This window comes from Hyperolius riggenbachi, chromosome 5 (assembly GCF_040937935.1).
Source record: "Hyperolius riggenbachi isolate aHypRig1 chromosome 5, aHypRig1.pri, whole genome shotgun sequence".
NCBI classification, from domain to species: Eukaryota; Metazoa; Chordata; class Amphibia; order Anura; family Hyperoliidae; genus Hyperolius; species Hyperolius riggenbachi.
The window spans coordinates 218,199,171-218,213,358 of NC_090650.1; the positions used below are offsets into that span (position 1 = coordinate 218,199,171).

Genomic DNA, 14,188 nt, shown 5'->3' on the forward strand with positions numbered 1-14,188 from the left:
AGGTTTGTTGTTGTAAGGCAATGTGAAACACTGGGCTAGCTGATAAAAGTGCAATTAGAGAGCAGGCAAGCTAGTAAATATACACAGCATGATGCAGAGCTTGCCTGGAGGGTCTGTGGGAAAAAATCTGTCTAGTCTCTCCCCATTGTTATAATGACTACATGTGGATAAGGTGTTAAACAAGTTAAAAAGTTTTTGACAGTCCATAGACTCCAGGAGAGCTGCTTTCTGACTTGTGTAAGAGACTGGCATGGACAGGAGTATATTACAGGCAAGTAGCCTCTGTGTGATGTGAGAATGCAATACAGATGAGCGCTCTGCTCCATCTCAGGCTATTATCAATTTCTTTCCACTTCTCCTCTCTCTGGGCTAGTGCACGCCAAAATCACAATAGCAATTGCTAGCAATTGGCGACTGCGATTTTTGTGAAGTGATTTTCAGAGCGATTTTTGAATGAATTGCTCCAAAAAATGCTATATGCAGCATGTTTGCGATTTTGAAAAAAATCACAATGCTGCTGTGGGATCACTCTCATAAGGTAACATTAGTGAAGCGCTTTTCAAACCGCTCTTGGTGTGCACCTGCCCTCCCTCATTCACCTTTGTTTCCCTCTTCCCCTAGTGCTGGCTGTAGCTTTTTGTGTCATACAGGAAAGCTAAATAAAAGTGCAATCCTGGTGAGGCAAATACCTTCTTCCTTCTCAGCTTTCCTCTCCTTACCGTTTCTCCCCTTCTCTGCATAAGGGCTCAGACACACTATAAGCACTTTTCCGAGCGATTTTACCGTGATTGCAATTTTACCATGATTTTAATGTAAGTCAATTTGAGCGTTTTTTTTAAAAAGCTCTCAGAAAGCTCTGATGGCTAAAAGCGCTCAGAAAATCGCTTATAGTGTGTCTGAGCCCTTAGTATTTGTACACTGTGGGTGAGTTGGGGCCGGGAGCGCTGAATGACGGCTCTTCCTGCTGCCAATAAGTTCCCCAGCGGTGATAAATACTATTCCCCCTCCAAGTCGTTGCAGTTCTGAGGGAGGTGTAATTTGGGGTACGGCGATCACCGGAGCCCCGAATTTCCCTTACGCGCCATGCGCAGCATATTATTGCTGCTATGGGAATCCTGGTGTGGGTAACCGGTGCGGAGCGCCAGATACCAAAACCACCTGCTTTGCCTTCTCTCTCATCTCTCCAATCTTGTTATTAAAAACCATAATCTAAAGCTGGCCATACATGCAGCAATTGTTACAGGCGGGGGGGGGGGGGGGGGGGGGGGTAGTGAAAACAGTGATTGAAGGAGGGGTACGGAAACTTCGAAAATTAGCATTAGCGAGGCAGTGATCATGGTGCCAGGAGGGAGGTCAGTATGGAGTATGGATGTGTTACCTGAGGGAGATGGTGGACTGGTAAAGAGGGAGGGGATACTCCGAAATGAAAGAGGGGCATATTTGAGGGATTAGTAGAGATGGTGGTGAAGGGACGGACATAAGTGTGTGTGTGTGTGTGTGGGTGGGGAGGAGGAGGAATGAGCCTTGGAAAATTAAAGCATCTTGCTACCTTTACTGGGGGGTTGTCTTGCTATCTATTCTAGGGGGACATGTGGCTACTACCTATAGTAGCGGGACATCCAACTACCTATACTGCAGGGACATCTGTCACCTATACTGGGGGAGGCATCCTTTTAACAGGGTGGCTGAGGAGGGGGGGCCCAAATGTATTGCTCTGCTTGGGGCCCTGTGTGGTTTTAATCCGGCTCTGGTCTTGGGTTTTCAGATCACATGCTTTAAAGAGTAACTGTCAGGCAAAAACAACTAATTTTAATCTATGTTCCCCTGTGTTAAACATTGTGGAAGGAAGCCAAATGGCAATACTGAAGTTAAAAAGCTCTCTTACTTTATTGTTGGCTGAATAGCAGCATTCCTTATCTCCAGGCTGTTTAAGGAGGCCACATAAGACTAAGAAGGACGCAGGCAGCCTGCAGAGCATGATGGGAAGGTTTTTTTCCACTCTACTGCCCTCCCTGCACCACCCCTTCATTTCCCTATCCCATCCTAATCACCTGCTGCAGCCTCATTGGCTGCTCCCTCTCTCCTTCCTTCCCCATCCAGACACCCCAAGTGACAGCCGCAATCGGCGGCACGCCCCCCCCCCGCGAGTGACAGCCGCGATTGGCGGCAACCCCCCCCCCCGCGAGTGACAGCCGCGATCGGTGGCATACCACCCCCCCCACCGTCACCCGCGATCGGCGGCACTCCCATCCCCCCCCCCACGTGTGACAGCCGCGATCGGCGGCACAGTACCTCCCCCCCCCCGCGCGAGTGACAGCCGCGATCGGCGAAACCCCCGCGAGTCCCCCGCCCACGAGTGACAGCCGAGATCGGCAGCACCTGCCACCTCCCTCCCCCGCGAGTGACAGACGCGTTCGGCCACCCCCACCCAAACCCCTCCCCCATCCCGCAAACACCCGCACAGTGACCGACATCGCAATCGCAAGCAAAACGACCGACATTGCAATTGCCTACTAAACGACCGACATCGCAAGCAAACGACTGACTTCGCTATCGGCCGCAAAATGACCAACATCGCAATCGCAAACAAAATGACCAACATCGCAATCGCCCACTAAACGACCGACATCGCAAGCAAAAACGACTGACTTCGCTATCGGGCGCAAAACGACCGACATCACAATCGCAAACAAAATGACCAACATCGCAATCGCAAGCAAAACAATCGACATCGCAATTGCCCACTGAACGAGCGACATCGCAAGCAAAACGACCGACATTGAAATCGCAAGCAAAACGACCGGCATCACAATCGCCTGCAAAACGACCGACATCACAATCACCCGCAAAACGACGACATCGCAATCGCAAGCAAAACGACTGATATCGCGATCGGCCGCAAAACAACCGGCATCGCAATCGCAAGCAAAACAACCGACATCGCAATCACAAGCAAAACGACCGATATCGCAAGCAAAACGACCGACCTCGCAATCACAAGCAAAACGACCGACGTCGCAATCGCAAGCAAAACGACCGACATTGCAATTGCCCACTAAACGACCGACATCGCAAGCAAAACGACCGGGCTCGCAATCACAAGCAAAACGACCGACATCGCAATCGGCTGCAAAACGACCGACATCGCAATCACAAGCAAAATGACCGACATCGCAATCGGCCGCAAAACGACCGACATCGCAATCGCAAGCAAAACGACTGACTTCGCAATCTCAGCCGCAAAACAGCCGAATATGCAACCATCGAAATCTCAAGCAAAACGACAGACATCGCAATCGCCCGCAAAACGACCGACATTGCAATCGCCCGCAAAACGACCGACATCGCAACCGCCTGCAAATTGAATGATATCGCAATCACCCGCCCCCCCGCGTGACTGACAACGCAATCACTCGCACGGCTCCCCATACCCCAACTGACAGCAAGATCGCGCGCAATTCCCCCCCCCCCCCCCCCCCGACATGATCGCTCCATGCTGGGTGACAAACAATATGCCCTCGTTATGCCTAATACACACGATGCGTTTTCCTGCTCGATCCGCGGGTCGATCGGGATCGATTAGATTATTTCCAACATGCTCGATTCGGATTTCGATCGTTCCTGCCGTCGATTTGGCATAATTAACATGCAAATCGACGGCACGAACGATCGAAATCCGAATCAGGCATGTTGGAAATAATCGAATCGATCCCGATCAACCCGCGGATCCAGCGGGAAAACGCATCTTGTGTACCAAGCATAAGACCAGAGACTGGTAGGAGTGCCTGAGGGCTGGGACTTGGGAGGACTAATGAATAATAATTCAGGAAGCAGGGTAAGGGAGGATATGACATCACAATTGGCTTCAGACAAGACAGTCAAAGATGGAAGCTACATCAATCTCTGCATATACTATATAAAAATTCTGTGAAATCCAAATGTGGACAGTGAAATGCATATGTAATGTAAGTACAGCCAGTATTTAGCTACTGATATATGTGTTTTTTTGTCTCTGAGACCCTATACCTAACAGCTCCTCTTTAAAGGTGTGGACATGTTGGGATCAGGTACAGGGGGTTTAGAGGGCATTATGGATAACTGTACTACAGTTATAGTTATATATTAAAAGAAACCTAAAGACAAAAATATGGAATAAGCCATTGCGGATTTCATCTGCTACTTGACTGGCAGTTGTGATCCAATATCTCAGAAATCCTCTCAATTACTGATCAAGACAAAGGCCTCAATTCACTAAGATTATCTCCTGTCTTTAATAACTCTTCTAGAGTTGTTACCATGGTGATAAGGCATGTAGTATTCAGGAAACATTTTACCTCAGGCAAACCTAAAGTTAACTCTTCTGTCTTTAAGTTAACTCTCCAATCCTTAAAATAACTCCAGAGTTAAAGACAGGCGTGTGAAAATAACTACAGAGGAGGTAAATTAACTACAGAGAGGTTAAATTAACTACAGAGGAGGTAAAATAACTACAGAGGAGGTAACTTATGAAGAGATAAGCTTACTCTCTCACTGTGTGGAGGTAAGTTTTCTATTGCTTTATTATCTCCAGCATGATTTTAGTGAATTGAGGCCAAAGTGTGTATCCTGGCCCTGCTGGCTGCGTTTTTATTACAGATATGCAGTTCACACTATTGAGGCCACACGATCAGTATGACCGCAAGGAATATTACATTTTATGTTTAACGGGAATAAAGACAAGCGGCATCCATATTCCTCATGTCAAGCAAAACAATTCAATGTAACACTGGATCTGTTTAATATGAATTAACATTTCATTTATGTTTTGTTGCTTATACTTTACATTGTTCTGCAAAATAAGCACAAAGTAACAAACAGATGCAAGCAACATTGACTGGCTCACAAACAAGGACATACATACATGCACACACATCTTACCAGAAGGTATAAAAACTATGTTTATCCCAAATATTGTATGGGTAAGCCAAGTGTATAGTCCATAGAAGCAAGCCATTTTTAGGGAAGCATCAAATACACCCCTAAAAATGAAGAACAGAGCAAAAAGATGGCACTAAATCCAACCAAGAAAGGCATGTTTTTATCTTATATATGAATCATGAACACATTATGCAGGAAATCTTCAGGAAGTTATGCAAAACTTTGGTGAATAATACGGCTAAAGGAATCATACAGCCTTATGGTAATACAAAGCCTAAATACATACCATGGAATTTGGTTGCGGAGCCCAGACACTTCCAGCATTCACAGGCAAAAGCATTTGGGAAATCTAATATCCGCTCACAATGAAATCATGCAACAAGTGTCTCGGTGACAACAATCAGTGCTGTTTACAATCATTTCACAGAATGCCACACATGCACAGGACATTAGTCAATAACCAACATGTTAAAATGTTATACTAATATTTTCATGAACATTTTAGGTTTTGTTTTTGATGTATTTGTTTCTTTACACTTAAAGAGGAACTCCAGAGTGAAAATAATGTAATAAAAAAGTGCTTCATTTTTACAATAATTATTTATAAATGATTTAGTCAGTGTTTGGTCATTGTAAAATATTTCCTCTCCCTGATTTACATTCTGACATTTATCTCATGGTGACTTTTTTTACTGCTGGCAGGTGATGTCACTGGAAGGAGATGCTGCTTGCTTTTTTGGCAGTTGGAAACAGCTGTAAACAGTAAAACAGCGGTTATTTCCCACAATGCAATGAGGTTCACAGACTGGAAACTGTCAGGACTATGGTCCTGACATCCCACTGTGGGAGGGGTTTTACCACAATATTTGCCATACAGAGCCCCCTGATGATCTATTTGAGAAAAGGTAAAGATTTCTCAAGGGAAAGGGGGTATCAGCTACTGATTGGGATGAAGTTAAATTCTTAGCCACGGTTTCTCTTTAAAGTCTTGTTATTAAATCTTACTAAGCATAAAGCCAGCAATACATGATAATGGCCCGATTCAGTAAGAAATCAATTGACGTAATAACTTGCTCCCCTCAATACAATTTCAGTAATCAATGCAAAAAAACTCTAAGCCGCTTTAAATTACCTGACACACTTCCACACACCAGATAAAGAAAAAAATAAAATGTACCACCATGCCCAATTACCCTTGGCTCAAAAAACATCCAAAATGTGTAGGATATGTGTGGATTGAATATGTTGAATATGTAACAGTGACACACATATAGCCACCTTTAGGCCCCGTTCACACTTGCGTTTTGCCATGCAAACAGACCGGATCCTGATCGGATCAGGACCTGATCCAGCGATCGGAACCGTACGGTTCCGATTCAGATCCGATCTGGTCCGTTTGCATCAGGCATGCATCAGGCTGCCATCCGGATCCGTGGGCAAAAAATAGCGAAATTTAAAGAAAAAAATGTTGGGGTCAGCAGAAGATGCACCTGGTGCACCTGTAGAATCAGGTTCCTCCGCTGTAGGCCTCACCTCCAACCTCCCGACATTCTGCCAAACAGCTCCAGCACGTCTGTCACTGCTGCTCCACTCCAGACATGCTTGGCCCATGTGTCCCCATCCGAAATGGCCGCTTGGATACGCATAGGAAGTGGGGTAGAACGTCAGTTGTTTGTAGGCAGTGTGTTCTGTGCCTTCCGTTCCCCATTGGTTTCTGTGTTCCGGATGGTGCTGTCAGGCTCAGGTCCGGCTCCAGTCCGGGTGCGTGGGCCGGAGATCCGGACCCAAAAAATAGCGCATGTTGGAAAAGTGTCCGGAGACCGGATCCGGTCCGGCTCCGTACTGTACGGAACGTACGTATGTGAACATCCGCATAGCCTTTGCATTGCTATGTGGAACGTACGTTCCGTTTGTACAGTATACGGTCCGGATCCGATCAGGCGGATCCGGACAGGGAACGCTAATGTGAACCGGGCCTTAGAATGGCTCAAAATTTCTCTTCTTCTGTATTCTGCACATAAGAAAACTATTCCAACAACATATCCAACTCAGCAGTACATTTTGATATCCTCAATTTCCCACAGGGCTTTCAAGACACCTTAAGAAACAAACAATTGAGATGAAGTCTGGAATGACATTTTCGGGGAGTCAATGCCCCTAAATACTGTTCCTGATGCTTAAATATATATAGATATATATATATATATATATATATATATACATATATATATATACATACACATACATACACACACACAGTGGGTTGCAAAAGTATTCGGCCCCCTTGACGGTTTCCACATTTTGTCATATTACTGCCACAAACATGAATCAATTTTATTGGAATTCCACGTGAAAGACCAATACAAAATGGCGTACATGTGAGAAGTGGAACAAAAATCATACATGATTCCAAACATTTTTTACAAATAAATAACTGCCAAGTGGTGTGTGCATAATTATTCGGCCGCCTTTGATCTGAGTGCAGTCAGTTGCCTATAGACATTGCCTGATGAGTGCTAATGACTAAATAGAGTGCACCTGTGTGTAATCTAATGTCAGTACAAATACAGCTGCTCTGTGAGGGCCTCAGAGGTTGTCTAAGAGAATATTGGGAGCAACAACACCGTGAAGTCCAAAGAACACACAAGACAGGTCAGGGATCAAGTTATTGAGAAATTTAAAGCAGGCTTAGGCTACAAAAAGATTTCCGGAGCACTGTTCAAGCGATCATTCAGAAATGGAAGGAGTATGGCACAACTGTAAACCTACCAAGACAAGGCCATTCACCTAAACTCACAGGCCGAACAAGGAGAGCGCTGATCAGAAATGCAGTCAAGAGGCCCATGGTGACTCTGGACGAGCTGCAGAGATCTACAGCTCAGGTGGGAGACTCTGTCCATAGGACAACTATTAGTCATGCACTGTACAAAGTTGGCCTTTATGGAAGAGTGGCAAGAAGAAAGGCATTGTTAACAGAAAGCATAAGAAGTCCCGTTTGCAGTTTGCCACAAGCCATGTGGGGGATACTGCAACCATGTGGAAGAAGGTGCTCTGGTCAGATGAGACCAAAATGGAACTTTTTGTCCAAAATGCAAAACGCTATGTGTGGCGGAAAACTAACACTGCACATCACTCTGAACATGCCATCCCCACTGTCAGATATGGTGGTGGTGGCAGCATCATGCTCGGGAGGTGCATCTCTTCAGCAGGGACAGGGAAGCTGGTCAGAGTTGATGGGAAGATGGATGGAGCCAAATACAGGGCAAACTTGGAAGAAAACCTCTTGGAGTCTGCAAAAGACTTGAGACTGGGGTGGAGGTTCACCTTCCAGCAGGACAATAACCCTAAACATAAAGCCAGGGCAACAATGGAATGGTTTAAAACAAAACATATCGATGTGTTAGAATGGCCCAGTCAAAGTCCAGATCTAAATCCAATCGAGAATCTGTGGCAAGATCTGAAAACTGCTGTTCACAAACGCTGTCCATCTAATCTGACTGAGCTGGAGCTGTTTTGCAAAGAAGAATGGGCAAGGATTTCAGTCTCTAGATGTGCAAAGCTGGTAGAGACATACCCTAAAAGACTGGCAGCTGAAATTGTAGCAAAAAGTGGTTCTACAAAGTATTGACTCAGGGGCCGTATAATTACGCACACCCCACTTTGCAGTTATTGATTTGTAAAAAATGTTTGGAATTATGTATGCTTTACACCACAAAGTACACCACTTTGTATTGGTCTTTCACGTGGAATTCCAATAAAATGGATGCATGTTTGTGGCAGTAATATGACAAAATGTGGAAAACTTCAAGGGGGCCGAGTGTGTGTGTGAGTGTGTGTGAGTGTGTGAGTGTGTGAGTGTGTGTGAGTGTGTGTGTATACACACACACTGTATATTCTGAAAAGTAAAACAGATAAATGCAATGAAGAAAAATAGAGACTTTAATATGCAATATTAATTCTGCTCTTATATTTTTGCATAGAAAAAAAATAAAGCAAATTGGTAGGTTTAATTCTGATTAAGTTACCTAGTATCAAATGAGCCGTAAGAAAAAGCACAAAATGATTTGTCCTTTGTAACCAGAAAACAAAAGCACAAGCAGAAAAAGGATGCAAGATATGAGCAGGCCCACGTGCATGCACTCATATGAAAATATCGCACATACTAAATTGCACCAAGACAACATGCAACTTAGTAATGTGCAATACCTCCACCCGAGCAAGCAGACTAGGAGTGTCAGGATACGGGGAGATGGGACATTCGGAAAACATGCCATACAGGAGCCAGTATTAATGCAAACATGCACATGCTAAAGTTCTGCAAATGTAAATGCTGACAAATCATTGTTGTGGGTTTACAAACACATTAAATGTACAAATACCTATAAAAGATAAGCCTAACCTAGTTACCTATGCCACCTTGCAGTAGCTGGACCATATTTACCATTAGCTACTTCACAGCCAGTACCATGGACACCACATATGAGTTTTTTTTTACCTTTTAACAGCTCTGCATGACTTGTTTCCTTTGAAACAACTTGTGCCAGTGCGATAGGGGCCATCGAAACTCGTCTGCCTGGTGCAGCCATGCAGAGTGGGCAATGAGCTGTTATAGTTACCTGTCTGGACAACAGTATCGGCTTCTCCTCCATCCAAGGCAGCGGCCGTGAACTTCTGACATGTCTTCTGGGTCCTGATCATGTGTTATTATCAGTGATTGAGATCCAGAGCATGGTGTCAGCGTTGCAGCTCCACTCGGTGGTGGAAGAGGGGTGGTGAAAGAGACTCTACCATCACCCCTCTGCCACTATTGAGTGGCACTGTAATGCTGACACCATCTCCATGGATCCTGATCGCATGTCATATCATGTGATCGGTACCCAGAAGACATGTCGAGATTAAATGGCAACCATGGTGGAGGAGAGAAGACGCAGATCCGGCCATCTGGACAGGTTACTATAACAGCTCCCTACCTTCCGCTCTGCATATCCCGCGTAACCTACCAGGCTGGGGAAGGTACACTTCCCCAGAGGCAGGAAAAATGCAGCCACATAAAGATTTACTTTATAAGCCTGCTAAAAGGTTAAAATAGATTTTTCATTGTTTCAAATCTTCCTCCAGCACCTTGACGTTTGTACTAAAAACTAGCAGCATAAATGAGGAGGTGGGTGGTTGCTTATTGCCACAAAACTGTATTACAACATGTAAACACAAAGCAGGACATATGCAGTAGTATAATCTAGGTTAGAGCCTCTTTCAGGGGAAGCGCAGATGCTAATTTCTCAGTAGCAAGTGATGCCACAGGCCACAACGTTATTATCAAAGCTATCTTTGAGAGCAGTGAGAAACTTAAAGCAAACCTGGTGAAAATAAACATATGAGAGAGTTGTATGAGTTTTACTAGTGGCAAATAAAGCATTGAACCAAGCCTCATATTTTTATTTTCAGTTTTCCTTTTATTTTCAAGACTGCTTTCTGAACAGCAACTGTGACAGTCGCATGTAATATTGGTTTGCTTTGCAGCAAACTCTGAACTCTTTAGCACTAAAACCTTATCAAATATCTTTTCTCACAAAAGATAAAGCTATTTTGGCTTCTATTTACTTTTGAGGAAACTGGACTGAATTCCACAAGCTGTTCCATAAGATCATTAGCATAGATCACAAATTGCTATTCTGGAAAACAGAAACAGACTTAGACAATTTCTTAATAGGGCTAGTACTACATTACTATCTATGCACCTTTAGTGCAAATTGGACATTTATGTAAGTATTTGTTTCCTTCAACCCATGGTATGAGGTGGTTGAGTGACATTACATGATTTATCTCATCATGTAATGTCACTTAACCACTTCATACCATGGGTTGAAGGAAACAAATACTTACATAAATGTCCAATTTGCACTAAAGGTGCATAAATAGAACATTTATAAACATCGATATTGCAGGGAGTGGTTAAAACCTATATTTCTTCCGGTTTTGTGCTCTGCATGTAAGTACAGCACCTAGCTGGTACATTCACTCTCTACAATCTTATCCCTGCTTAGCATAGGGGAGGAAGCAGAACTGTAATTAAGGCCTTCAGCTTTAGGGAAACTTATAAAATAAATTATATGGGATAGGCATTAATCATAATATAACTGACTGCAAGCATGAACCGTGTTCAGGTAACAAATGGTAAAACCTTCATTATGTAAATATTAGAATGAAAAGAATGAGCAGAATGACTCACTTCAATACGGCTTCAAGTCTCATGTTATAAAGAAAAATTGTAAAAAATAAAATAAAAATGAATAATGGATTCCCCAGTAGTCCTCCTGTTGGTGTTTTTATATTACCATATTTACTTTGCAGGTACAGTATCCGCTCAGTGCCACTGTGAAAGTGGTGAAGATCCTCCAGATAACAGGAGGTACTATGTGTGAGGGTAAGGGGAAAGATTTCATTGGAAAGGGTCATTACTGTATTACCTTTCCCATGACTAGAAGCAATAGGAGTGTAAGTACATTGGAAGATAGGAAAGTGGCTCACAGACATACCAGCAGGGATGGAGAAGAGTTTGGACCAAGTACCTATACATCTTTTTCTCCCTTCTAGGTGATTTTTAGGTTACTGCATGCTGTGTGTAACACAGACAGAACTGCACTTAGGGGAGGCCATATATTAATCAAAACAGACTCCATACTTGTTAGGCAACATTTGCGATATTTTAAGACTTTTCAAGTTGTTTTATGAGTCTGTGCAATTAAACTTCGAAAAAAGGTAAACCAATAACAAACTATATTCAGCCACATAATAGCATGTGAAGCCCAACAAGTAAGGATGTACATTTGCTTATTTTCTATTATAATTTTTAAAAAATTGTCACTTTATTCGCTTGAACCTGAGAGGAAGAGAGGCAAAGTGAATATTACTCTCTTTGCATAGCATCAGGTCCATTGCGCCACCCATCCGCAAGGCTTTCTAAAATTAGCCTGAGGATATTTTTTAAGCAACAGTATGACCACGAGTGGATCTGCCTGTGTACATTTGCGTGGAACCTCCATGTTTGTGTACACAATTTGCTATAGAATCCAGTTCCTCAAAAACACCAAGTTAGGTTTCAAAAGAACATAGCCTTAGATTGTGGGACAATAATATCCTGGTGGGTGATGTACTTACACTTATGTGTGTTTAAACATTCTTAAAATGATGTACTAATCAATAATATATATGCAATAATTATTTGAACCCCTTTTTAAAATACAGTCATATCCTCTCCAGTATGTACAGTATAAGTTGTTACACTGAGGTTGTACTGGTAGTAATTAAGCTACAGCCCTGCTCCAACAGGGTTAAGTGGAAATCTTAAAACTCACTAATATGTTTCTGTTGTACCAGATAAGATCTGCAAATGCAGTGTTTTTTTTGTTGTTTTTTTTTTGTTTTGTTTTTTTTAACTCTGGGATTTTATGTTTAGGGTATTACAACTAGTGTGAACAAGCCCTTATGCTGGCCATACATAAGGATCAATAATAATAATTATTGATTTATAAAGTACCAACATAATTAACAACTGTATCTATGCAAAATCAAACATTTAGGGCTTGTGCACAATATGTGCAGACTATCACCTTTGATACACTGCTTATGTCTACATAGAAACATGAAAGTCCATACATGTTCATATTACTATGCACACCCATGCTGCACATTTCAGCGAGATGTGTTAGTGCATGGGAAGGGACATTTTTACGGATAATGCCAAGTATTTCCTGTCTATTGTATTATGGAAACCAATGCAAAGAAACCTGTACAAACATACAGTTTTGTGTCCAGTAAGGCATTTATACAAGCGTTGTAAAGTGTGCACAAGCACTTAAAGCGGTTTAAAATGCTGACATAATATTAAATAACAACAGGTTTTCCTACTTTTTATATGCCATATGGTTATCATATTTGCATTTGTGCATAAGTATTATTATTCATTTAGAAATTATACGTTCCCAAAAGTACAGTTTTTTGCTTTGTGAGCTGACTTTGGATTTTATTAATAACTGGTTTTATTCATTATGTACCGAAGGCAGTCCCAGAGTAAAATGAACTACAAATTACTTTTTTTCTTAAGTAGCTATCACTCACTGTAGGCTGTATTAATCTGAGAGCTCTGGACCTATGACCAATATTCTTTGCACTAGTCCATGCCGTGAGGAATGGTCAGGATTTTCTTTACCATCACAGGCACTCCTTGGATTAAAGTGGCACAGTCCAACTACTAGAGTAGTGTGAGTACAAGTAGGCAGCAGGCTGGCCAACACCACCCGACAAAATGGAAACATTTACTAGTCTTAAATCTTAACTGTCAGATTAAAGGGAACCCGAGGTGAGAGGGATATGGAGGCTGCCATTTTTATTTCCTTTTAAACCAGTTGCGTGGCAGTCCTCCTGATTCTGTGTCCCTAATACATTTAGCCATAAACAAGCATATGCAAATCAGGTATTCTGACTCACTCAGCTAATTTTGGGTTTACTGGATTAGCCATCTGCTTGTTCCAGGGTTTTGACTCAGATACTATGTATGCCAGAAGATCAACCGGACTGTCAGGCAACTGGCATTGTTTATAAGGAAATAAATATGGCAGCCTCCATATCACTCTCACCTCAGGTTCCCTTTAAATATACTTATTGCAGGAAACATCTGCATAGGAAAAAATATGTTACTTTGTGTCCTACAGTGAAGATCTGTCAGTAAGGTGGGAAAACCATCATCCACACTGCCTTTTACTATGGGAAACATAATTCTAGTATTTTTTTATGATAGTGGCCCTTTAAATGTTATAATGATGGATTCACTACAAGAGGGTTTCCTGTTGAATGCACTCCAATTGGTGAATGAGAGAACCTGAAAAGTTTGAATTGCATTGAGTCGAATCAGCAGAAACGTTTCAAGTGGTAAATAGTTGTCTTAGGTTCTTTAGCAGTTTGAAATTCATCACACAAAAGTTTGCATTAAAATCTGTATGGTCAGCATTAGTGATGATATTTTCTCATTCCTATAGCTGATGCCTTTCAGAGAAACCTGCTGCATAATGAAATGTTACACTTGTCACAAGTGCACTGGCACTTGTCACAAGCCTCTGAAACTGTTAGCTGCTTGGCTGTAACACATTTAGAGACACTCACTTGAATAAAAAGCATAAGAATTAAGAAAATCAAGAACTATGGCCTCAATTCACTAAGGTTATCTCCTGTCTTTAACCTCCTTGCCGTTCTAAAAAATCCGGCAAGGAGGCAG

At 42.6% G+C, this 14,188-nt stretch overlaps 1 protein-coding gene and 1 long non-coding RNA gene across 3 annotated transcripts in view; one reads left to right on the top strand and one right to left on the bottom strand.

Moving 5' to 3' along the window:
• The window catches only part of LOC137518595 (uncharacterized), a 62,295-nt gene that overhangs the window by 19,721 nt on the left and 28,386 nt on the right, over positions 1 to 14,188 (top strand). The window lies entirely within an intron of this gene.
• The window catches only part of TMEM245 (transmembrane protein 245), a 93,542-nt gene that overhangs the window by 8,047 nt on the left and 71,307 nt on the right, over positions 1 to 14,188 (bottom strand). For both annotated transcript variants that reach the window (XM_068236667.1, XM_068236668.1), the window contains one exon: positions 4,918 to 5,018. In XM_068236667.1, coding sequence (XP_068092768.1) covers positions 4,918 to 5,018 — 101 coding nt within the window. The remainder of the gene's footprint in view (positions 1 to 4,917; positions 5,019 to 14,188) is intronic.